Source organism: Mesoplodon densirostris, chromosome 11 (assembly GCF_025265405.1).
Source record: "Mesoplodon densirostris isolate mMesDen1 chromosome 11, mMesDen1 primary haplotype, whole genome shotgun sequence".
Taxonomy (NCBI): domain Eukaryota; kingdom Metazoa; phylum Chordata; class Mammalia; order Artiodactyla; family Ziphiidae; genus Mesoplodon; species Mesoplodon densirostris.
In genome coordinates this window covers 38,472,876-38,497,722 of record NC_082671.1, presented here as the reverse complement: position 1 = coordinate 38,497,722, position 24,847 = coordinate 38,472,876, and the positions used below count along the sequence as shown (strand labels likewise).

General features: G+C 37.7%; 1 protein-coding gene across 3 annotated transcripts in view; it reads left to right on the top strand.

The window, feature by feature from the left end:
• XPOT (exportin for tRNA) overlaps positions 1-23,789 on the top strand; it is a 39,380-nt gene extending 15,591 nt beyond the window's left edge. For all 3 annotated transcript variants that reach the window (XM_060112687.1, XM_060112686.1, XM_060112688.1), the window contains 16 exons: positions 1,332-1,370; positions 1,505-1,567; positions 2,954-3,078; positions 3,455-3,599; positions 3,758-3,877; positions 4,234-4,328; positions 4,914-4,983; positions 6,690-6,928; positions 7,842-8,127; positions 9,082-9,271; positions 12,180-12,296; positions 12,473-12,588; positions 13,670-13,717; positions 17,355-17,426; positions 20,145-20,201; positions 23,180-23,789. In XM_060112687.1, the coding sequence (XP_059968670.1) occupies positions 1,332-1,370; positions 1,505-1,567; positions 2,954-3,078; positions 3,455-3,599; positions 3,758-3,877; positions 4,234-4,328; positions 4,914-4,983; positions 6,690-6,928; positions 7,842-8,127; positions 9,082-9,271; positions 12,180-12,296; positions 12,473-12,588; positions 13,670-13,717; positions 17,355-17,426; positions 20,145-20,201; positions 23,180-23,206 (1,809 nt within the window). In that variant the 3' untranslated portion in view covers positions 23,207-23,789. The remainder of the gene's footprint in view (positions 1-1,331; positions 1,371-1,504; positions 1,568-2,953; positions 3,079-3,454; positions 3,600-3,757; positions 3,878-4,233; positions 4,329-4,913; positions 4,984-6,689; positions 6,929-7,841; positions 8,128-9,081; positions 9,272-12,179; positions 12,297-12,472; positions 12,589-13,669; positions 13,718-17,354; positions 17,427-20,144; positions 20,202-23,179) is intronic.
• Positions 23,790-24,847: the final 1,058 nt, after the last annotated feature.

Genomic DNA, 24,847 nt, shown 5'->3' with positions numbered 1-24,847 from the left:
CCCGACCAGAGGTTGAACCTGGGCCCCGGCAGTGAAAGTGCCAAATCGTAATCACTAGACTACCAGGGAATTCCATGAATCTGTTTATTTTTATTTATTTATTTATTTTGGCTGTGCAGCATGTAGGGTCTCAGTTCCCTGACCAGGGATTGAATCCATGCCCCCTGCATTGGGAGCGCAGAGTCTTAACCACTGGACCTCCAGGGAAGCCCCCTCTGTTTATTTCTAAATGCAGTAGAAATTTTGTTAAACGTGGTTCATTTTTTTTTTTTATTTATTTTTGGCTGCATTGGGTCTTCGTTGCTGCATGCGGGCTTTCTCTAGTTGTGGCGAGCAGGGGCTACTCTTCGTTGAGGTGTGCAGGCTTCTTATTGCGGTGGCTTCTCTTGTTGTGGAGCCCGGGCTCTAGGCATGCAGGCTTCAGTAGTTGCAGCATGCGGGCTCAGTAGTTGTGGCTTACGGGCTCTAGAGCACAGGCTCAGTAGTTGTGGTGCCCGGGCTTAGTTGCTGCACAGCATGTGGGATCTTCCCGGACCAGGGTTCACACCCGTGTCCCCTTCATTGGCAGGCAGATTCTTAACCACTGCACCACCAGGGAAGTCCCCGTGGTTCGTTATTTTAATTACATATGCATTATTTCTTATAAACAATTTTTTTTTACAATTAAAAGTTTCCCCCTAGAGAGTTGCTTCCAATAATAGACCTTAAAATGTAGAAGGTATGAATCTCCCATATTATATTGATAGCATATAGCCCTTTAAAGAATTAGTGATTTCTCATTATGACATTAGGTGAGAGCCATTCCTATTTTATTGATATTTACATTGAATTAGTTCAATTGAGTCAAGCTTAAAATAGTTTTTTTCCAAACTTGAGTTTAGCTTCTGTTATAAACCTAATATGTTTCTGCATGCATACTTTAAGAAATTTTAGGCAATGTGGAAAGGTATGAAGAAAGTTAAAATTGGTATCATTATTGATAGTCCCACTGTGTATCTCATAATGGATTTCTAGGCTTTTTTGGCCTTGTTTAAAAACAAAGTAAGATCATACTTTGCTGTTCTATAATCTGCTTCTTTGCTGAATACATTTATAAGTATCTTTTAAAATCAAATTCATCTACATGTCTTTGCCTACATGTCAAGTTACTTACTAGAAGTGAAATTGATAGATCTTAGGTTAGGTACATTTCAAATATAGAAATGTACTGTCAAACTGCCCTCCAGAAAAGCTGTGTGCATGTTTGAAAAGATCTTAACTGATCAGAAAAATATTCTGATAAGCAAGTATAACTTTAGGAAAGCTAATAAATGATTGCTTTCTTTCAACAGCTTACTGTGCTCTCTGATCAGCAAAAAGCTAATGTAGAGGTAATTGACTTCTTTTTGTTTCTTTTAAACCAATAATAGAATCTACATCTGCAGTGTGCCTTGAAATATAGCTTAATTTCAAATTATATGAAATTAAAGGAGACTGACAAAAGGTATTTTATTCTTAATTTTAGGCAATCATGTTGGCCGTTATGAAAAAATTAACCTATGATGAAGAATATAACTTTGAAAATGAGGTAAGAATTTTGCATTGAGGAGAAATCAGTTTTAATTTTGTTTACTTACATCAAATTAATATTCCAAGTTTTGATTATCTTAAAAAATTAGTCTTGGGGTTTTGTTTTTGTTTTTGTTTTTTGACTGTGTTGGGTCTTCGTTGCTGCTCACAGGCTTTCTCTCTAGTTGTGGCGAGCAGGGGCTAATCTTCTTTGCGGTGCATGGGCTTCTCATTGTGGTGGCTTCTCTTGTTGCAGAGCACGGGTTCTAGGCGTGCAGGCTTCAGTAGTTGCAGCACACAGGCTCAGTAGTTGTGGCTCATGAGCTCTAGAGCGCAGGCTCAGTAGCTGTGGCGCACGGGCTCAGTTGCTCCGCGGCATGTGGGATCTTCCCGGACCAGGGCTCAAACCCGTGTCCCCTGCATTGGCAGGTGGATTCTTAACCACTGCGCCACCAGGGAAGTCCCTAGTCTTGTTTATATTGACCTCTATTTAGGGGAAATCAATGGAAACTTTCATAATCCTTCATTTTTTTGTATTTTGTCCCTCTTTAAAATGACCCTTTTAAAAACACTTTGTAGCATTGAACTTCATAAATATTGACAGTATTATTGGTGATCATATTTCACTTTATATTTAGTAAGAGTGATCAGTTGAGGCCCAGTTGATGGACCTCAGATCATAATTGTCTGTGGGAGAGTAGGAATGAGGTACTTAACTGTCTCTGGACTTGTTCTGGTTAAAGTCTTGTCCAGGGTTGTCAGTGAGTCAGCTTTTCATCAATCACAAGGGTCATCAGTGCTTTCTAGCAACTCAGTGATGGCGTGTACTGTCTAGTTGTGTGCTAACGTGTTCTATTACCCACTTCAGGCATTCAAAAACTTCTAACTGTAAAAGAATAATGGTGATGATCACCAACACACCATGCACTTATGAAGTGCTAGGCTCATTACATATAATATCGTCAATCATGTGATATTATTGCAGTTCTTAAAGTGGACAGTGAGATACAAGGAGTATATAAGGTGCCAGGGTTCTCACAGAGCCCTACATGAACCCATCCTGGCTTAGACTCTTGTTTTTGTTTTTTCCCCAAAGCCTTGCGTTATCTGTCCTTTGCTTAATTGTCCCTCAATAACTCTCTCCTGTTAGACTTTTGTTTTTAATGTCCTCCCTATTGCTATTTCTGGCTATAGGCTTTCATGGTCTAGGGCTGTGTTCAGATAAAATTATTTGTGAGCAGGAGGGGAAAGGCTACTGAGCATAGTATATTTTCCTACATAAATAAATATTGATGAAAAAATAGAAGTGTATTAAATTTGTAAATACAAAAACTAGTGAGAACTCACCATTTTATGTGTTTTAAGATCTTTTAAGTTTTTTAATGGAATTTTTAAAATATCATAGGGTGAAGATGAAGCCATGTTTGTAGAATACAGAAAACAACTGAAGTTACTGTTGGACAGGCTTGCTCAAGTTTCACCCGAGTTACTGCTGGCTTCTGTTCGCAGAGTTTTTAGTTCTACCCTGCAGTAAGTTTGTTACACTGTTTCTAACAAGTCACCTCTTTCCTTTTCTCCCTGATGATGGTCTACCATAAGTGATTCACATGACTTATTAATTTATGTTACTTATGAAGATCTTATGTGTATCTCTGAAACAATGCACTTGCGTCTGATTTATCTTGATTCTTGGAGGGAAATACTGCTCTTTGGAATGTCAATAAAATGGATTTCATTAGTTTTATATACTTTTGTGATATGAATTATGTTGCCTGGCAAAATTAACAATTGCTGTGACTGTTTAATAATTAAAGAGGCTTTGGTTGGTGTCTTTTTATCCCGTGCATCACTAGTTGTATAGAAAGTTTATATTCAGATTTCACTGACATATTATATACCTTGGTAGGAATTGGCAGACTACAAGGTTTATGGAAGTTGAAGTGGCAATAAGATTGCTGTATATGTTGGCAGAAGCTCTTCCAGTATCTCATGGTGCTCACTTCTCAGGTGATGTTTCAAAAGCTAGTGCTTTGCAGGATATGATGCGAACTGTAAGTATACTAAAGATAATTTATTTTGAACATAATTTTCTGTTTTCATATAAGCTAATGTGAGTTCCTTAATTGTTAGAGCTTAATATATGTTAATACTGGGACATTTTGATGTTGCAGTAAATAAGGATAGATTTCTTAACTTTTTCCCGCTCCAGTTGGTAACATCAGGAGTCAGTTCCTACCAGCACACATCTGTGACATTGGAGTTCTTCGAAACTGTTGTTAGATATGAAAAGTTTTTCACAGTTGAACCTCAACACATTCCATGTGTACTAGTAAGTATACACTTTACTCTCAACTTTTATTTTCTGTGTGTTTCAGCTAATGAGCAGATAGTATTCTATCTTTCTTTTATTACTTTTTCCAGAGCCAGAACCTCTCAAAAACTCTTCAACACACTGAAACTAACCCCTCCTCCATTCCTTTAAAATGGAGTTTGTCTAGTCAGTTATTTAAAACAAATACTCAAGGGCCTGTTTGTGTGTAGCGTAGGCTTACTTTTTATATGTACCTAGTTCTTCCCTTCTAGAGCTAAAAAGTAGAATTTGGTGTGAACAAAAATGTGTCATGACAATAGCAATAGAAGCCTTAAATAAGTACAGAAATAGTAAAAGTGTCTCTGTTTCTTTAGATGGCTTTCTTAGATCACAGGGGTCTGCGGCACTCTAGTGCAAAAGTACGGAGCAGAACTGCTTACCTGTTTTCTAGATTTGTCAAATCTCTGAAGTAAGTACAAAATTTCATCTATAATGTTTAATTCTTGTTTTTAAGATTGTTAAGTAAGATGTAAATTATTTTCTAAGAGTCTGTGGTAGATTTGGTCTTTTCGTCCTAAGGCTTTTGTAAAATTTTGGTGTTCCTTTTTGTATCATGATGTTACGATTTCTTTTCCTTCTCTTTAGCCAGGTACTTTGTTCATTGTTAAACAGTGATTTGTTTGAATATTTTTGTATGTAACACCTGTCATCACTAATGACATTAGTTACATAACAGTTTTACTGCTGTAGATAACTCTATGGCTTCTTTGAAATTCTAAAGATGATATTCCTTGGAAATACATTTTGAACTTAATCTGTTTTATATTGTATTGTTCTTTACTAGTACCAGTTTTTGGTATGAAAACTACTTATTCTTAGGCTTATAAAATTGTAGTTTAAAAAAATCATAGATACTCTGAATGATCACATGTGTGACTACCTTAGCACTGAACTTTTTTTTTTAGTTTTGCCTTAAAGAGGGATTTGGCATTTCCACACTTTGCCAAGCACTGTTATTTATGTAATTGTGGTTTTCCTTTTTGCCTTTATTCAGTAAACAAATGAATCCTTTCATTGAGGATATTCTGAATAGAATACAAGATTTATTAGAACTTTCTCCACCTGTAAGTATCTATCCTTCTGAGTGATAAGTTTTCCCCAATATTGAGGCTACATATCCCTTTAGCCTTTAGTGTTAATGCCTTTGGGCGTTTTTTTTTTGTTTTTGTTTTTGTTTTTTAAAGTGTGGATGGAGGATGTGCAAGGGTTAGTTTTGTTTACCAAAACTCTGTTGAGATACAGTAAACAAAACATAGTAATAGAAATAGAAAGGAATCAAACTTTGACTGATAGATTTAGCAGTGTGAGATATGGTCTGCTCTCTGTACTGTTAAATGCAAGTGAAGTGTTTTTTTTTGGAGAAGGAAAATTCGGTTTCTAAATTATTCTCTGTTTAGTACTATGATCACATTAGCCATTCTCAATGACTGCTACTGGTAGACTGAAGTTTTTCTGTGAAACTTCTGGCTTGGGGTAAAAAAAATTTTAATGCTGGTTGATCTGTATATTTCGGTGTTTATTTCACTAGACAGATTTATGTTGAGATACTTTGTAAGCACATTTTGACTGATACATGTTTTTGTGTAAAGCAAAATACTGACCTTGACATTTTTTTTCATTTTAATGAAAGTTATTACTTGAGCTGCCACTTGAAAAGTGTTAAACATAAAATAATATTTTGGGTTTTTAAAAAATAAATATCAGTATTCAGGGTACAAAGGTATATAGTTTCATTGCATGAAAGGTTACTAGTGCATTATATGGTTAACTTATCTTTGCCTACACATTAAAGAAACATATATATTAAAATACTTCATGGGACTTCCCCTGGTGGTCCAGTACTTAAGACTCCACACTCCCAGTGCAGGGGGCCCAGGTTCAATCCCTGGTTGGGGAACTAGATCCTGCATGCATGCTGCAACTAAGAGTCCACATGCTGCATCTAAGAGCCCGCAAGCTGCAACTACAAGTCCGCATGCCACAGCTAAAAGATCCCGCGTGCCACAACTAAGACCCAGTGCAGCCTAAATAAATAAATTTATATAAAAAATAAATAGGGACATTCACTTTTAAAAGATGAGGTCTTTTTTTTAAATAATAAGCCTGCCACATAATTTATCTGTTTTAAGACTAGGCTTTTAAATAATTTCTTAACAGGGAGCTTTATTGTTAGAGCTAGAGGGGCCTCTGATATTTTCCCCCTCCTCCTGGCCTCTCAGACTGCATAAATGTGAAAAATAACAAACTCATTAATAAAAATGGATCAATATATAGATGTTTGCTTATGCTTGAATGAGATCTTTTTTTTTCACTTGCAGTCTTATTTTCAGATGTTCTAAAGTAACAACTGTTGTGTATGTGTGTGTTTATTGTATGGTGTTTACTGATTTAACTCTTAAACACTCTAAAGTATTAACTTGTGTGGCTTTTGTCCTAACATTCAAAGCACGTTGTATACCTGATTGTTAGCCTCCTAATAATAAATAGGTTTTACAAAAGAAAACAAGTTAGAAAACTAACAGTTACATTATATGACCATTTATGAAGTCTTGTTAGGGGTAGAATTAGACCCATGATCTTTTGACCTCTAATTCCATTTGTTTTCCATTATGTGATCCTGGGAAAAATTTTATTTTATAAGTACTCAGTCTTCTTTTTAATAATGAGTTGATGTGATAGATTAAATCTCCTGTCCCTCTTGTACTTATTCTCATTTAAATGAGAGGAACTGAACAAAGAAAAACTTCAATAAGACTAAATTTCATTTTAGGAGAATGGTTACCAGTCTTTGTTGAGCAGCGATGATCAATTATTTATTTATGAGACAGCTGGAGTGCTGATCGTTAATAGTGAGTACTCAGCAGAACGGAAGCAGGCATTAATGAGGAATCTGTTGACTCCACTCATGGAGAAGTTTAAAATTCTGTTAGAAAAATTGATGCTGGCACAGGACGAAGAAAGGCAGGCATCTCTTGCAGACTGTCTCAACCACGCTGTTGGATTTGCCAGGTGAGTGATTGCATTTAAATTTGTGAAGTGATTTTTTTCAACATACACAGAATCATTTGCTTGGATTTTTCTAATTGGGCATGCATATCTATGTTTGTAAAACTAGATTGTCCAGAGAATTGTTTGTTTCTTTTCTAATTCATTGAATTAGATTTAACTGAAGAAGGAATTAGGTCATGTCACATTATGCATTTCTGACTTGACAGTTATCTAAATCCTTAACTCCTCTGATTTCTTTGTTATAAATTGACTACGTATTTAAGGAGATTAGTCTAAGTGTTTATGTACCAATGACATCAGGGGATCAGTTTTGGAACCTTAAAGAGAAGGTGCTGAGGCTTCTTTTTAGTTGTTACATTGTATCCTGAAGACCACCCAAGCTGCCCTTTGTTTCTCTCTGTTTATTGGCAAATAATAACAGCATGAAAGTTATAGTGATTGCTCATTAGAAGCTACATAGAGAAATTGCTCTGCAGAAGACTTTAGTGCAAAAGCTTATGTTAAAGATGTATAAATAACTTGATCCTAAGATTGTTTTAAATATAAATTGGTAGTTTACAGATTGTGTAGTATAGCCTATTCATAATAAATAGATTTTTTTTCTCTTTTCTGCATACGTTATCAGCAGAATTTTAGTAAAACATTTAGGTGGACTCACATTTGAGAGATTGTATTAATTACATTTCATTCATTCATTTAATTTTAACTTGAGCTCTTTCTGGAATGGTAACTGGAAGCAATAGTTTACAAATAACCATATCAGCTAAAGATAGACGTAGCTGTGACATGGAAAATAAAGAAATGGCTTCTTTGTTTTGTCAGTTTTGTAATTTGTTGTGTGTTGTTTTTGACTACTCCATAAAACATTTGAAGAATAAACTTAAAACTAGTTACCTGATAATTGTTTATATAGTCGAACCAGCAAAGCTTTCAGCAACAAGCAGACCGTGAAACAGTGTGGCTGTTCCGAAGTTTATCTGGACTGTTTACAGACGTTCTTGCCAGCCCTCAGTTGTCCCTTACAAAAGGATATTCTCAGAAGTGGGGTTCGCACGTTCCTTCATCGCATGATTATTTGCCTGGAGGAAGAGGTCCTTCCGTTCATTCCATCTGCTTCAGAACACATGCTCAAAGATTGTGAAGCAAAAGACCTCCAGGAATTCATTCCTCTTATCAACCAGATTACAGCCAAATTTAAGGTACCACAAACCTTCAGAGCTCAGAGAATTTCCTGACTTTAAGATCTCCTGACTTCAAGATTAGATGTATTTATCTTTAGGTATATTTTAGCATTTGACCCTTGCTTTTTTTTTTTTTTTTTTTTTTTTTAAGTATGAGTTTCTTGGGGGCATGGATCATAGGTATTTTTATCATCCCCAGTGTCTGCAACACTGCCTGACACATAGGAAATGCTTAAAAGATGTTTTAATAAGAATAGACCTTTTCTGTTCTATGCAGCAGAAGAAAACTATTAGTCTGGTGTTTTAGAAAAGCAAATAAAACAGCATTGAATAATAAATGCCTAAAGAATAAATTTTAAGCCCTGTAATTTGGGTGCCCAAGTAGTTTAAAAATAATTCAGTGTCAGTTTTATGTACAAGGAAATGTAACATAAGCGTAAGTTGGCTAATAAAAATTACTAACACTTACATAGTGTTCTGTGTTCAAAATCTGTTCAGAGCATTTTCTTATACATTCATTTGATCTTTGTAACAACCCTAGAAGTTAAGTATTGTTGTTTTAAGGATGAAGAGACTGAGACACAGAAGTTAAGCAATTTGCTCAAGGGCATGTAAAGCCTGAGAGCTCAATCATATAAATTCATATATAATTTAGCAGTAGAATTCATTTATTGAAAATTTAAATTTGAAAATATTCCATGGCAATATTTGATTGTGAAATATGTCTGACTCCATGTTATTTGAACCTGAATCTTGAACTGTAGGAAATGGGTTGAACTTAACGATCTTGAGGCTTTCAATACTGTTATGCTCTATAGATTTTTGTCTTAACATTGATATTTGCTAACTGAATTATGTAAATACGTGTCCTAACTAGATAGAAAAAGGCTTTATGTAAAACATGTTTTTTCTAAGTTTCGTGTTACTGATTTTCTTATTTCTGAAATAGTAATCATTGTTTCATCTCTTCAGATACAGGTATCCCCATTTTTACAACAAATGTTTATGCCTCTTCTTCATGCAATTTTTGAAGTTTTGCTCCGACCAGCAGAAGAAAACGACCAGTCTGCTGCTTTAGAGAAGCAGATGTTGCGCAGGAGTTACTTTGCTTTCCTGCAAACAGTCACAGGCAGTGGAATGAGCGAAGTCATAGCAAATCAAGGTGAGGATGCATGCAGTGCCTAAGTCGTCTAAGTACTTGTCACAGTTGTATATCTATATGAGCGAGAGCTAGTTGGAGTAAACACTAAACTTTTGAAGTCATTATATGTTGGCCCCAAAGATGACAGTTTATTACCATCAGGGTGGGAATCATTTTCACATAGAGGACCTTAAAATTAACTTGTATTCAGTTCCCATTTTCCTAAAGCAGTATTCCTTTTTTTTTTTTTTTTTCAAGTTGATTTACAATGTTTTCTGTTAGTTTCAGGTATACAGCAAAGTGATTCAGTTATACACGTATATACATATCCTTTTTCAGATTCTTTTCCGTTATAGGTTATTACAGCATATTGAATACAGTTCCCTGTGTTATAAGTAAATCCTTGTTGTTTATCTGTTTTATATATAGTAGTGTGTATGTGTTAACCTCATACTCCTAATTTATCCCTCCCTACCTTCCCCTTTGTAACCATAAGTTTGTTTTCTATGTCTGTGAGTCTGTTTCTGTTTTATAAATAAGTTCATTTGTGTCATGTTTTAGATTCCACGTATAAGTGATATCATACAATATTTGTCTTTCTCTGTCTGACTTACTTCACTTAGTATGATAATTTCTAGGTCCATCCATGTTGCTGCAAATTGAAATATTTCATTCTTTTTTATGGCTGAGTAATATTTCATTGTATATATACCCCACGTCTTCTTTATCCATTCATTTGCTGATGGACATTTAGGTTGCTTCCATGTTTCGGCTGTTGTAAATAGTGCTGCTGTGAACATTGGTGTGCATGTATCTTTTCTAATTAGAGTTTTCATGTTTTCCGGGTATATACCCAGGAGTTGGATTGCTGGATCATATGGTAACTCCACTTTTAGTTTTTTTAAGGAACCGCCAGTTTTTTAAGGAACCGCCAGTTTTTTAAGGAACTGTTCTCCATAGCGGGTGCACCAATTTACATTGCCACCAACAGTGTAGGAGGGTTCCCTTTTCTCTACACCCTCTCCAGCATTTATTATTTGGATACTTTTTGATGAGGGCTATTCTGACCAGTGTGAGGTGATAGCTCATCATAGTTTTTTTTTTTTTTTTTTTTTTTGCGGTATGCGGGCCTCTCACTGTTGTGGCCTCTCCCGTTGCGGAGCACAGGCTCCGGACGCACAGGCTCCGGACGCACAGGCTCAGCGGCCATGGCTCACGGGCCCAGCCGCTCCGCGGCATATGGGATCCTCCCAGACCGGGGCACGAACCCGTATCCCCTGCATCAGCAGGCGGACTCTCAACCACTTGCGCCACCAGGGAGGCCCTCATCATAGTTTTGATTTGCATTTCTCTAATAATTAGCAATGTTGAGCATCTTTTAATGTGCATGTTGGCCATCTGTTTGTCTTTGGAGAAATGTCTATTTAGGTTTTCTGCCCGTTTTTTGACAGGGTTGGCTTTTTTGTTGTTGTTATTGAGTAGTATGAGCTATTTGTATATTTTGGAAATTAAGCCCTTGTTGGTTTCATCACTTGCAAATATTTTCTTCCAGTCCATAGGTTGTCTTTTCGTTTCATTTATGGTTTCCTTTGCAGTGCAAAAGCTTATAAGTTTGACTAGGTCCCATTTGTTTATTTTTGATTTTATTTCTTTTGCCTTGGGAGACTGATCTAAGAAAATATTGCTATGATTTACTTACTTGTTTGTTCATTTATTAAAATAAAGCGCTTTTTTTTTTTTTTTTTTTGGCTGCTTCGTTGCTGCGCACAGGCTTTCTCTAGTTGTGGTGAGTGGGGGCTACTCTTCGTTGCAGTACACGGGCTTCTCATTGCAGTGGCTTCTCTTGCAGAGCACGGGCTCTAGGCTCACGGGCTTCAGTAGTTGCAGCATGCGTGCCCTAGAGTGCATGGGCTCAGTAGTTGCAGCACACAGGCTCTAGGGCACACAGGCTTCAGTAGTTGTGGCCCACGGGCTCAGTAGTTGTGGCTCACAGGCTCTGGAGCACAGGCTCAGTAGTTGTGGTGTGCAGGCTTAGTTGCTCTGCGGTATGTGGGATCTTCCTGGACTAGGGATTGAACCCATATCCCCTGTATTGGCAGGCAGTTTCTTAGCCACTGTGCCACCAGGCAAGTCCCCCAGCTCTTGGTTTTATTGACTTTTTCTGTTTTTTTTTAATCTCTCTGATCTTTATTTCCTTCCTTCTGTTGACTTCAGATTTTGCATGTTCTTTTTCTAATTCTTTTAACTGGTAGGTTAAGTTGTTTTTTGAGGAAGGCCTGAATCTCTATAAACATCCCTGCTATGACTGCTTTTGCTGCATTCTATAGATTTTCGTATGGTTGTGTTTTCATTAGCATTTGTTTTGGTATTTTTTGATTTCCTCCTTCTTTTTTAGTAGCATGTTGTTTAGTCTGCATGTAGTCGGGGTATTTTTTGTTTTTCTTCTGTGGTTGATTTCTAGTTTCATGCCGTTGTGGTCAGAAAAGATGCTTGAAATAATTTCTATCCTCAAATTTGTTGAGGCTTGTTTTGTGTTCTAGTATGTGGTCTATCTAGAGAATGATCCATGTATGCCTAAAGCTGTATTAATTGGTTCCTTCATAGTATAAATAGTGTGGTAGCTACTTGCCAGAATTGACCTGACAATTAAATCTTACTGGCCACTTTGCTGTTTTGAAATTTAAAATAAAAGAGACTATATAGATCAACATAGAATATTTTGCTATATGGAAATCCAGAGGGCAAGATAATAAGGGAATAGTAATTTTTCAATGTTTTATGCTTAAAATTTAGGAGCCAAGTTAATAAAAACTGAGGACCTTAGCAACTCTGTAATTGTTTTTGTCATGTTACTGTATATGAAGTGAGAGCTTCAGGTTGCCTTTCTAGTTCTTTATGAGATTGAACTCAGTTTTTTTTTTCTTTTCAGGTGCAGAGAATGTAGAACGAGTGTTGGTAACTGTTATTCAAGGAGCAGTCGAATATCCAGATCCAATTGCCCAGAAAACGTGTTTTATCATCCTTTCCAAGTTGGTAGAACTCTGGGGTAAGATGATTTAGAAGAAAAAAAAAAACTTCATTCCCCAACCTGTTTCCTAAGACAAGAGAGATGAAATGGGATCCTGGCCCTAACATAGACAGGAGCTGGGAGTTGATTTTCACCAGTGATAAATTAAATGACTTTCTTTTTATACAAGATGAAAATCTGAATTCTCTTGACAGGAGGTAAAGACGGACCAGTGGGATTTGCTGATTTTGTTTATAAGCACATTGTCCCCGCATGTTTCTTAGCACCTTTAAAACAAACCTTTGACCTGGCAGATGCACAAACAGTATTGGTAAGCACCTAGGAGTCTCTGTTTACTTTGTGTAAATCTCATGTGTTCTAACTCACAATTTCTTTTTTAATGCCAGGTTGATTATATTAGATTTCAGTGCCTTTTTAAAACAAAAAAAATTTCAAATAAGAATTCATTTTTTAAAAATTGATACCTTTTGGACCTTGTGATTCTTAACTAAATCTTGATGTTAAAGTTGAATGTATAAAATCCAACTCCTCCAACTTTAACAGCCAAGACTTTTTCTAGGACCATGAAAGGGTACATGATGCAAACATTTTTTAAAGCTTTGATTGAATTATTAGTTTCCTGCCTCTACTTTCGTTCTAAAACTTGGCTTAATGGTTTTTTCCCTAATTATTAAGAGTAACTTTCTCTTCCTCATTTGATAGTTTCCCCAAATCTCATCTTCAGAATGCTTAATGTCAAGCAGTTGCCCTTTACTCACTTACCCAGGACCTAGTAAAAGCTAGATTTCTTAATTATCATCTACTGCATTAAGACAGCATTTTTGTATTTTTCTATTTTTAAAATTTTCTATTTAACCCATTTGTTCCATCTCCCTGCCTGTTACCTTTCCTTTCTCTATCCCTTCTTTTTTTTTTTTTTTTGTAAATTTATTTTATTTTTTTAATTTAATTTTGGCTGCATTGGGTCTTTGTTGCTGCACACAGGCTTTCTCTAGTTGAGGCGAGCGGGGGCTACTCTTTGTTGCATTGCGTGGGCTTCTCATTGTGGTGGCTTCTCTTGTTGCAGAGCACAGGCTCTAGGCGTACAGGCTTCAGTAGTTGTGGCACACTGGCTCTGTAGTTGCAGCTTGCGGGCTCTAGAGTGCAGGCTCAGTAGTTGTGGCACACGGGCTTTGTTGCTCCGTGGCATGTGGGATCTTCCTGGACCAGGGATTGAACCCATGTCCCCTTTATTGGCAGGTGGATACTTAACCACTGAGCCACCCGGGAAATCATTCCATCCCTTCTTTGGAGGTACATGTTAATGAGCAGTGGCCAAGGAAATAAAAAGAAAAGTTGGAACAGTAACCAAGAATTGACCATATTAAAATTCTTAATCTTGTTTCTCACAGGCTTTATCTGAGTGTGCAGTGACGCTGAAAACAATTCATCTCAAACGGGTAAGCTTTGTACTCCCTGCCCCTTCGTTTTCAGCTCACATGCTTATTGTTATAGGATTTTTTTTGCTTTATTTATTTATTTATTTATTTATTTTGGTGGGCTTCTTATCGCGGTGGCTTCTCTTGTGGAGCACAGGCTGTAGGCACATGGGCTTCAGTAGTTGTGGCGCACGGGCTTTGTTGTTCTGTAGCATGTGGGATCTTCCTGGACCCGGCCTCAAACCTGTGTCCCCTGCATTGGCAGGCGGATTCTTAACCACTGCGCCACCAGGGAAGTCCCTTATTTGTTGTAGTTTTGAGTATGTCTTGTTCTTGAAAGCTATATCTTTTATAAAAGTTAACTTCAGTTCTGACTTTTTTGGATGTGAGGGGCGGGTCGAATGAAAATAGTAGTGTCCTTTATTGTCTTTCATGTTTGGGGTAACAGGAAGGTTAAAATGTATGTTTGTTTGGTTTAACAAGAGTGAGAAAAATTTTAACCAGAATTTCACGATCTAGATTTCACTACCTCGTGGTTCTTCACAGATTTGTCCAACTTCTTAGTATTACAGATTGGTTAGAACACTTTACTGCTTCAGAATGTTGTAGTGTCCTTGTCAGTTTAACCATTTGTATAAATTATAAGTGATTCTGAGCTGAATCTATCTATCTGGTGTGTTGTTTGCTTTATACAGTATTTTAAATAATAATGAGTTGATTGCCAATATTTGAAAATCAGGTAGCTTTTTTTTTTTTTTTTAACAAAAATTTCTGTCTCCAAGTTCACAAAGCTAGGATGCCAACACAGGACTAGCATTCCCCCATAGTTGCAGTCATCTAATGAGTCTTCCCTCAGTTGCCTAAAATAAAAGCATGACGTCTTGTTCAGAGTCTCTGTATAGCCCCCTCTTCGTTTGAACTTGAATTTTTGATTCCAAAAGAGATTTGAAGGGTTTTCAATCAGGCATCTTCTCTATGTGCTAGGGTGAGGGGTATGTGTTTTGGGGCTGCAGGAGACCTATATAAAGATGAATAAAAAGTGCCCCAATATTTGTGGAGCTTAGAATCAGGGGAGACCAGTACCTAAAAACTCAATTGGATGGGTTAAGTAAGTACTTTAACAGAGGTATATTAAACTAATACATTTGTATTAAATGTAACATGGTGGGACTAAAGATGAATGAGCAGCTTTGCCTATGAGGGCAGTCTAAGACAGCCATTGAAAAGAGGGGATATTTTTCTGTTTTTCTGATAGACCTTGAAACAAATGTGCATTCATCGGGCTGACCAGGAGGAGCCGGCACTCTGGGCAAAGTTATGCGGTGGGTGTATGAGGACAGATCAGATGTCACATGGTAGACTTGGTAGAAAATACTGTTATCCCGTTTAGCTAAAGCATGGAGGTAGAATAGCTAAAAACCAAAACGGATCTTAGGTGTGTGTTACATGTGAAAAGTTGGTAAGTCAGTAGTCAGTGGGGTTGAACTTGGGAGAGCCAAGTGGAAAAAATGTTCACAGCGCACTTTGAAATACGGGTCTAGAGCAGTTAGAACTAAATACTGATTTTGGAGTCCTCAGGTTGTAGTTTGCTAAGATGAAGTAGTAGGAATGAATGAGACTTTCTAAGACCAGGATGGAAAGAACTTTGGCTAAAGCAAGAGTCAAGAGAAAGCTAGAAGTAGAACCAAAGGAATGAAAGTTAAGGGAAGAGAGTCATGAAAGAGACTAGTTGACATTGTTGGATGCTAGAGAGTCAAGAAGGATGAGGAATAACAAACAGTAAGAATGATATTTATAATTCAGAAGTCTTTATCTTGTTCTTAGAGCTGTTATTTAGACACACAGAGAATTGAATCAAATGGAACATATTAGAAAAGGTTTTGCTTCATTGTTCTGTTTTCTCATTTATCTACCTGACTGACTTCCTCTTGAGGTCTAACTTTACTTTTCCTCATTAAAAAAAAAAACAAAAGTATACTCCATTTTTAAGTGGTAACAGTGGGGTTATATGCAATGATGAGCAGTGAATGGGCAGTAAGTATAGGGAGAGTAGACTAAAGAAAAAGGTGAGGGGGAGAGTAGACTAAAGAAAAAGGTGAGGGGGAGAGTAGAAGGGGTGTGAGAAACTTTCATAAACAGTGCAGTGTTACCTCCTCTCAAAGCTTCCTTTGAAGGGTCATTAAATTGTGACCTAGATTGATTGGATTAGACGGCCAGGAGTCAAGGTCGATGAGGAAACAGAGAGAAATCCTTTGATTCAGGAGCAGTACTATTAACAGGAAATCCACATATTAATGCAGGGGGAAGTACATTGAGGAGAGTTGGATTGATTTCATTTTGATAACTGTTACTTTCCGTCTAGACTGGAGTCATTAACATATTAAAGCCTTTAAGTCAGGCTCAAGTTTGAAAGTGAAATTAGCTGGGTTTTTTGTTTTTCTTTTTTTTTAAGTATTGGATTTATTGCATTTGGTCAAGGCCACCATCTCAGAAACAAATTGCTATAGGAAAACCGTTTTCAAATTGTATCCTAAGTTCCTTTGTAGCTGTTGAGAAGGTGTAGGGCTTAGGGGTTAGTTTGTGGAATTCTCCCTTCCCTCTACCAAGTTTACCCTTAAAAACCCAGAAAACTATTAGAGTTTTAGCATCTAGCAGTACCAGCAGTTGGCAATGAAGAGCAATGGTTTTAGAAGTCAGGTGACCTGCTTTTTACTTAGTGCAGACTTAATTAACAGCAAATTAGCCAATTCACCCTATCTTTCTGGGTATTGGTTTCCTCACCTCTCTACTAAATTCCTGTTTCCTAGTTTATTGAACTGGAAGGGGGAGGGATTGTACTTTTATTGCTATTATCTCCCAACATAGCATTTTGTTCTTTCTTGCTTGTATTTTAGTTTCTAAAGATGTTCATTATCCTGGCACTACCCACAGGCTTCCCCTTGTGCACCCGTAGACACCCTATAGTCCACCCAATGGTAGATTGAACCAGAAGCCCCTCTCTTTGCTTTCTCCTTTCAGTGCGTGGAACCAGGCTTTGGCGTTGTGACTTCCGCATTTAGAAGAGTATTTGTTTAATCTTTAGCACTGCATAACACTTAGTAATGTGAACATGTCCCCAGTGCTAAGTGCTATTCTAACAGCTTTATGTTTCTTAACTCATCCAAGCCTCACAATAACTCCATTTTTCAGGTGGGGAAACTGAGGCTCAGAGAGGTTAAATAACTTTCACAGTTACTAGAAATTTGCCAGAGCCAGGATTCAGACCAAAGCAATCTGGCTTCCGAGTCTGTGTTCTTAATCACAATACCATTTTGTGTTTAAAGTATACATATGGGGGCTTCCCTGGTGGCGCAGTGGTTGAGAATCTGCCTGCCAATGCAGGGGACACGGGTTCGAGCCCTGGTCTGGGAAGATCCCACATGCCGTGGAGCAACTGGGCCCGTGAGCCCCAGCTACTGAGCCTGCGCGTCTGGAGCCTGTGCTCCGCAACAAGAGAGGCCGAGATAGTGAGAGGCCTGCGCACTGCGATGAAGAGTGGCCCCTGCTCGCCGCAACTAGAGAAAGCCCTCGCACAGAAACGAAGACCCAACACAGCCAAAAATAAATAAATAAATATTTTTTTAAAAGTATACATATGTTGTTCCAATTTAATTTTCAGGGCCCAGAATGTGTTCAGTATCTTCAACAAGAATACCTGCCTTCCTTGCAAGTAGCTCCAGAGATAATTCAGGTAAGATCTGTCCTAGTGGATTTTCCTCTTAATTAAAGAAATAGAGCTATGTAATTCAATCTAAATTTTGATTCAAGGAAGCCAAACTACATTCTCCTTGATTTACTATGTATAGGATAGCAAAAGTCCAAATGTCAGGGTGCCTATGAAATTGAATGAGAAAAAACTTTTTATTTTCACTACCTTTAACAGAAATTTAATTTCCTACCATTGTGTAGGGGACAAATCACAGTAGTGTTTGCATTGCCTGTGATGTTGTCACCCACAGAAATCACAGATATTTTTATATCGCATTAGTTGTTCCACAGATCTCAAAATATTACTTACATTCATCTTTTTGAAATTATGAGTTATTAGAATATACCACTAGACCTTGTTATCTAAATCAATGTCTTATTCTTCTACCACATGTCACAATACATTTGATAACCATAATTCATTGTAATTAGCTTCCTTTGGAACCCCATGTGTCACAAGTGTGTTTTTTAAAACATTCTGCAAGAAGTCCAGCAGGGGGCTTCCCTGGTGGCGCAGTGGTTGAGAGTCCGCCTGCCGATGCAGGGGACACGGGTTCGTGCCCCGGTCCGGGAAGATCCCACATGCCGCGGAGCGGCTGGGCCCGTGAGCCATGGCCGCTGAGCCTGCGCGTCCGGAGCCTGTGCTCCACAACGGGGGAGGCCACAATAGTGAGAGGCTCGCGTACCGCAAAAAAAAAAAAAAGAAGTCCAGCAGGCTCCCCTAGACTGCCAGAGGGGGCTGTGGCGCACAAACCTCTGCTCTGAAAGTTTGTGCCAGGTAGTTCGTTTTACACAGGTCAAGCTCACCAGTGCTTAATTTGCGAATCTGAAACCGTATTTTGAGGTTAAGTGCCTGGAAAGCTATCTTACATTTTTGCACTCTTTCAGAGTGATTTTTATGATGGCATTCGATTGTTTTCTGGATGCATAGTTATCCAGACCTGTTGTCCAATAGCACATAATTCTAACGAGGTAGAAACAGATCTCACATAAGAGTAATCATAAAACTCATTTTTAGTGAATTTATGATCTCTTATTTTATGACATATATTTAACTTGATATTAATTTTCTCAGTTATCATTTGTTACACAAGTAAATTAGTATTTTATGAAAATAATACATTAATTACTCATATGATCTTAGTGCACCTCAAAAATAGAAATGTACCATTCAATTTTGAATAATATCAATAGTTTCCCAGATTGCTAAATGAAGCAAAATTAGTTTTTCTTTTCTTTCTTTTTTTATTTTTATTGGAGTTTAGTTGACTACAGTGTTGTGTTAGTTTCAGATGTACAGCAAAGTGAATCAGTTATACATATACGTATATCCACTCTTTTTTAGATTCTTTTCCCATATAGGCTATTATAAAGTATTGAGTAGAGTTGCCTGTGCTATACAGTAGGTTCTTATGAGTTATCTATTTTATATATAGTAGTGTGTATACGTCAGTCCCAATCTCCCAATTTATCCCTCCCACACGCACACACACATTTCCCCTTTGGTAACCATAAGTTTGTTTTTGGAGTCTGTTTCTGTTTTGTAAATAAGTTCATTTGTACCCTCTTTTTAGACTCCACATATAAGCAATATCATATGATATTTGTCTTTCTGTGTATTATATTTCTATCTAATAATTTGCTTATAAAAGATAATGATTCCCAGTTTTCCCTTTTTCATATGCCTTCTGACAGCACTTTTTGCACAATCCTTTTTTTTTTTTTTTAATTTGGCTATGCCAGGTCTTAGTTGTGGCACGCAGAATCTTTTAGCTGTCACCTGTGGGATCTTTGGTTGTGGCATGCAAACTCTTAGTTGCAGCATGTGGAATCTAGTTCCCTGACCAGGGATCGAACCCAGGCCCCCTGCATTGGGAGCAGGGAGTCTTGACCACTGGACCACCAGGGAAGTCCCTGCACAATTCTATTGAAGAGAATTTTCTCTTTTTCTTTCAGTCTGGCTCCGCTCAGTTACCCTCTTACTAGATGAAAACAGTCATAGCCATGTGGTTTTTGTCCCACCCACCCTTCTGAGGCAAGAGTCAGTCTTGCCCAGGAGGCCATGTTCTCAAAAGTGAAAGCAGCCTGTCTGACAAGTATTACATTTGAAAATGTCATATAAACTTTTTGGTGAGGAACTGTTCAGGTTAATTAATTGATAAATTATAATATGAATCCTAGAGATTTGAAGCAGCCTAAATGCTCATTGATGGGTGAATGGATAAGTAAAATGCGGTATATACATACAATGGAATATGATTTGGCCTTAAAAAAAAAAAAAGGAAATTCTGTCATATGCTACAACATGGATGAACCTTGAGGATGTTATGCGAAATGAAATAAGCCAGTCACAAAAAGAGATGCTGCATGATTCCACGTACTATGAAGTATCTAAAGTGGTCAAACTCTTAGAAACAGAAAGCAGAATGGTGGTGGCTAGGGGATGGGGGCTGGAAAAAGGAAAAGGGGGAGTTGTTCACTGGGTATAGAATTTCAGTTTTGCAAGATGAAAAAATTCTAGAGATCTGTTGCATGACAGTTGCCTATAGTTAACACTGGTACTATACACATAAAAATGGTTAAGATGGTCGATTTTATTTTTTTCATCATAATTTAAAAAGAACACTGTGGTTTTGAATTATGATGAATTTAATACAAATAGACTCATTCTTTTCTCTCTCCTCCCCTCCTGGCCCCCTAGGAGTTTTGCCAAGCGCTTCAGCAGCCTGATGCTAAAGTTTTTAAAAACTACTTAAAGGTAGGTATTTGGAAAAACTTATATATCTTCATACAATTAGGTGATGTTTCAGAGCCAAGAGAGAATACATATTACAGGATACTGTGTCATACTGTAGTTTGACCAACAGTTACATATTTGGGGATCTCTTTGCTCTAAAACCTGCTTCTAAGAATCCATGGTTAATAGATGTTACACTTCAGAGTTTTCTGTGAAGCCCCTTTCAACTGAGCTCCTACAAAAGATTATAGAAAGTTAGATAAGCAAACTGAATGTGTATGTGCCTGAGCATGTTGGTATGAAAATGTAAGTTTCCTTTAAGTTTTGTGATATAATTAAATAGGAACTAGAGGACTGGGAGAACAAGTAATGTTTATGAACAGCTGCCCATATTGAGTTGAAAGGAAGGAGCTAAAAATAAAGAAACAAGTATGAATTACTTGGTTATATCCTATTCTTGAAACTTTTTGAATTGCAAAATGGACAAATAGTAGAATCCTCAGATTTGGCCATTAAGGCTCTTTTTACATTCATAAAATCACCAAATTAAAACAAACCAACCAATCAACCTCCAAGTTGGCAAGAAGTACCAAATATGTATTTGGTATTCATGTTTACAGTTAAATCCATGAAACGGGTATCTTGCTTTCACCCAGGTAGTCAGTCATTCAGTTCTCCATGACTGCTTTTTTTTTTTTTTTCTTTTTTTTTTTTTTTGCGGTATGCGGGCCTCTCACTGTTGTGGCCTCTCCCGTTGCGGAGCACAGGCTCCGGATGCGCAGGCCCAGCGGCCATGGCTCACGGGCCCAGCCGCTCCGCGGCATATGGGATCCTCCCAGACCGGGGCACGAACCCGTATCCCCTGCATCGGTAGGCGGACTCTTAACCACTGCGCCACCAGGGAGGCCCTCCATGACTGCTTTTTATGTAACACATACTATGCTAACTGCTGCAAATACCAATATGAGTGACTTTCCTTGCCCTCAAGGAGCTCATGGCCTGGAAATAAAGTTACAGTGTGACAGGATGAGGAACTATTCTTTTTTTTTTTTTTTTTTTTTAATTTATTTATTAATTTATTTATGGCTGTGTTGGGTCTTCGTTTCTGTGCGAGGGCCTTCACCAGTTGTGGCAAGCGGGGGGCCACTCTTCATTGCGGTGCACGGGCCTCTCACTATCGCGGCCTCTCTTGTTGCGGAGCACAGGCTCCAGACGCGCAGGCTCAGTAATTGTGGCTCACGGGCCCAGTTGCTCCGTGGCATGTGGGATCTTCCCAGACCAGGGCTTGAACCTGCGTCCCCTGCATTGGCAGGCAGACTCTCAACCACTGCGCCCCCAGGGAAGCCCGAGGAACTATTCTTTATTTTTATTTATTATCTTCATTCAGCAAATTTGAGGGTAAAGCACTGTGTTAAATTTCTTAGTGGTAGGTAACTTAATGGCTCCCTCCTTCTTTTGCCCAAGGCATTCAAGTCAAGGGGCTTTGCTGATAAATAAATGTGCTATCCTTTGACTTTGGTGCTAACATCTTCCCTTGCAAGTTTTTCCCCTAGTAGTAGTTTGTCAGCTTAAACTGACAAAGGAGTTTGTGAGAAGATAGAGTTACTGTCTGTCATTGAGAACCTTCCCCTCTCCCATTTCCCCATAAAAGCAAAGTGCCTGTGGAGGTAACCTCTGTTAAGTAACAGATCAATCACACTGGATTAAAGGACTAAAAAAATTGTAACTTTCTATTAGAGGTATCTGTTATAGCAGATCTGGGTACCTTGTAGCAGGCTTGTGCCCCAAACATATTCATCCGAGCAGCATTTATAAAGTCTTCCTCCCCAGCCCAGCTTCTCTTCCGTGACAGCGTTATTCTTCTAGTTGGGAAAAATGAAGTTCCTTCTTTGGTGCCTACCCTGTTCCTATCTGACTGATCCTTAGATCTTGCTGCTTGTTTCCTCCTTGCTCTCTAACGTCCTTTCTGTCTCTACTGCTGCCGCTCTGCTGTAGGCTTCTTAACTCACTCTGATTTCCCTTCCATAGTTCTATCCAAGCTGATCTGTTTGAAAACATTGAACAGTCCTCTGAAATTCCTTCCTCTTCCTCATAATCTTCATAACTTATTGACTAAAAAGTACATATTTCTTAGTTTGGCATTTAGGTGTTTTTTTTCAGATTCTGGTCTCAGACTACCTTTCCCGTTTCTCTTGCAGGAACAGTCTTTACTATTCTTGCTGTTCTTCAAGAATTCTGCCTTATTAGCATGCTTCTCCTTTATGAATTCTACCCATTCTTCTAGGCTTATCTCAACCATGGCCTCTTTGTAGGGCTATTTTTTGCTCATATATTGATGATTCTTTTCTCTCCACTTAGTCAATAGACAGTTAATAATCGTTAAGTGAATGTCTGATCTACTAGGTGTTAGGGATATAATGACGAATGTGGTCCTTAACCATAATGAGCTTACTGCCTACCATTTATTCTTTCGAGTACTCACTTAACATGTACCCAACTATGGAAGGTAGTAATACTGAGCCAGTGCCTAGCACAACCTCTAGCCTACTCGTTCATAGTCTCAAATGTTGAATTGGAAGTATTTTTTCATAATCAAATAAATAAATAGTTAAGAGATAACAACTGCTGTCTTTAGCTTTGACTTGTTTCTTCCGCAAAATTTAATTTCCTAGCATTAACTTTGACAGTAGTGACAATCAGCAAAAAGGTGTCAAGAGCATCTTTTCCTCTGACTGCTTGAATCTCACAGCATTGGAAGTGATACCATATTTTCACTAGTAAATGGCAACATAAGTTATCTCTAGACCTTATCAAGTTGTCCAGAAGAGAAAGTTCTTGACTTGTATTATGTGTGGATTTATGGAGTATATGAAATGTTTTACATAATCTATTGTATTTTACAAAAGAGTGACTAGCACCCAGTAACCTGGAGCCATTCTTCAGGTAAAGGTGATAATCTTCTGACATCGGTACTAATTGTACTAATACTTTATTTACAGGTGTTTTTCCAGAGAGCAAAGCCCTAAGGACTGGATCTCCCTGTGCCTACTTCATGATCAGGAATTCCAGTTAATAATTTATAAAGAAACAATTTTTGTGTGCCATTCACACTGGTCTTTTTAACACTGCTTTGAGCTTATTGCAGTATATGCATTGGGATTTTTCTGTAAAATGGGTGTAATTTTCCCTAAATTACTGGTATGTGACAACTAGAGAAGTTGCTTGCATGCCAATTCAAATCGTTCTATATAAAAATGCTGTTATAAGATACAGCAGAGTTATCCTAGTACCTTTTTTTTTAACTTGAAAATTTAAGTCCTTTATAAAGACCATAGCAGGAAAGCAGTGTACTGTTTTTTTTAATTGCTGAATATAAAATATTTGAAAATTTTAATTTTCTTTTATGTGTGCAGACTCATAAAGTATGGGGGAAATACAACAAATCAAAACTAATTTTTTGTAGATAGCCATTGCATTTCTTTAAACTGTTTCAATGTCAATGTGTATTCTACAAAAGAGAATGGTTTCATAAATTAACTGATTGAAGAGTAGGTGCTGGTGTTATACATTTTTTATAAAAAAAAAGGAAATAAATTTTACGTAGTGAAATCTACTGAGTCTTTTTTGGAATTATTATAAATACTGGAGTCTTATTTTCTCATCTCTCCCTGATTACCCATTTAAAGGATTGCACATATAAGTGTATGGATGATTTATTTACTTATGCTCCTAAAAGATTACATGTGACTTAGTTCTATTAAATAATTTAGAATCCTTTTTTAAATGAACTAGAAAAAGCCTGTGTCAGTATGTTGATACAATTAAAAATCTAATATTTTCTGTCTTACTAGATTTACTTAGGGCACAATATACTTATGTGTTTATGATGCTTGTAAGTAGTAGCTGCCCGTTTAGTTCCCCTGCCTTCCCCCCCTTTTTTTTTTTTTTTTTTTTGCGGTACATGGGCCTCTCACTGTTGTGGCCTCTCCTGTTGCGGAGCACAGGCTCCGGGCGTGCAGGCTCAGTGGCCATGGCCACGGGCCCAGCCACTCCACAGCATGTGGGATCTTCCAGGACCGGGGCACGAACCCGTGTCCCCTGCATCGGCAGGCAGACTCTCAACCACTGCGCCACCAGGGAAGCCCTTTCCCCCATTTTTATTCATGACTATGGAAGAAACCAAGAAGACAAATAGTATCAGTAGTAGTATTGGAAAATTAAGAAACGATGGACAAAACTGAGCAGCACACTTACTATAGTCATCATTTAAGTTTAAATTTTAAAAGCCCAAGTAAGGTTTTAGGGTGGTTGAGGTTTTTTTTTAAACCTTTGGCCCATGTGGTCCCTAGAGGTTTCATGGATGGGCTTCAGTGGTCTTCTAAATTCCCTAAAATTGTATTCTAAATTTTGCACATAAATCTTATCCTGGTGTTAATTCCAGAAGAGATTATAAATACTTTCCTTACATCATAGAATAAAGGTACTAAACTAAGTTGACAGTTAACTGTAAAAATAGATCAGTGGAATGTATATTATACAGTCAGCCCTCTGTAGGTGCAGGTTCCACATCCATAGTTTCAACCAACCTTAGGTCAAAAATACTTGGGAAAAAGAACTTCCAGAAAGCTCCAAAAAGCAAATCTTGACTTTGTTGCACTTGGGAACCA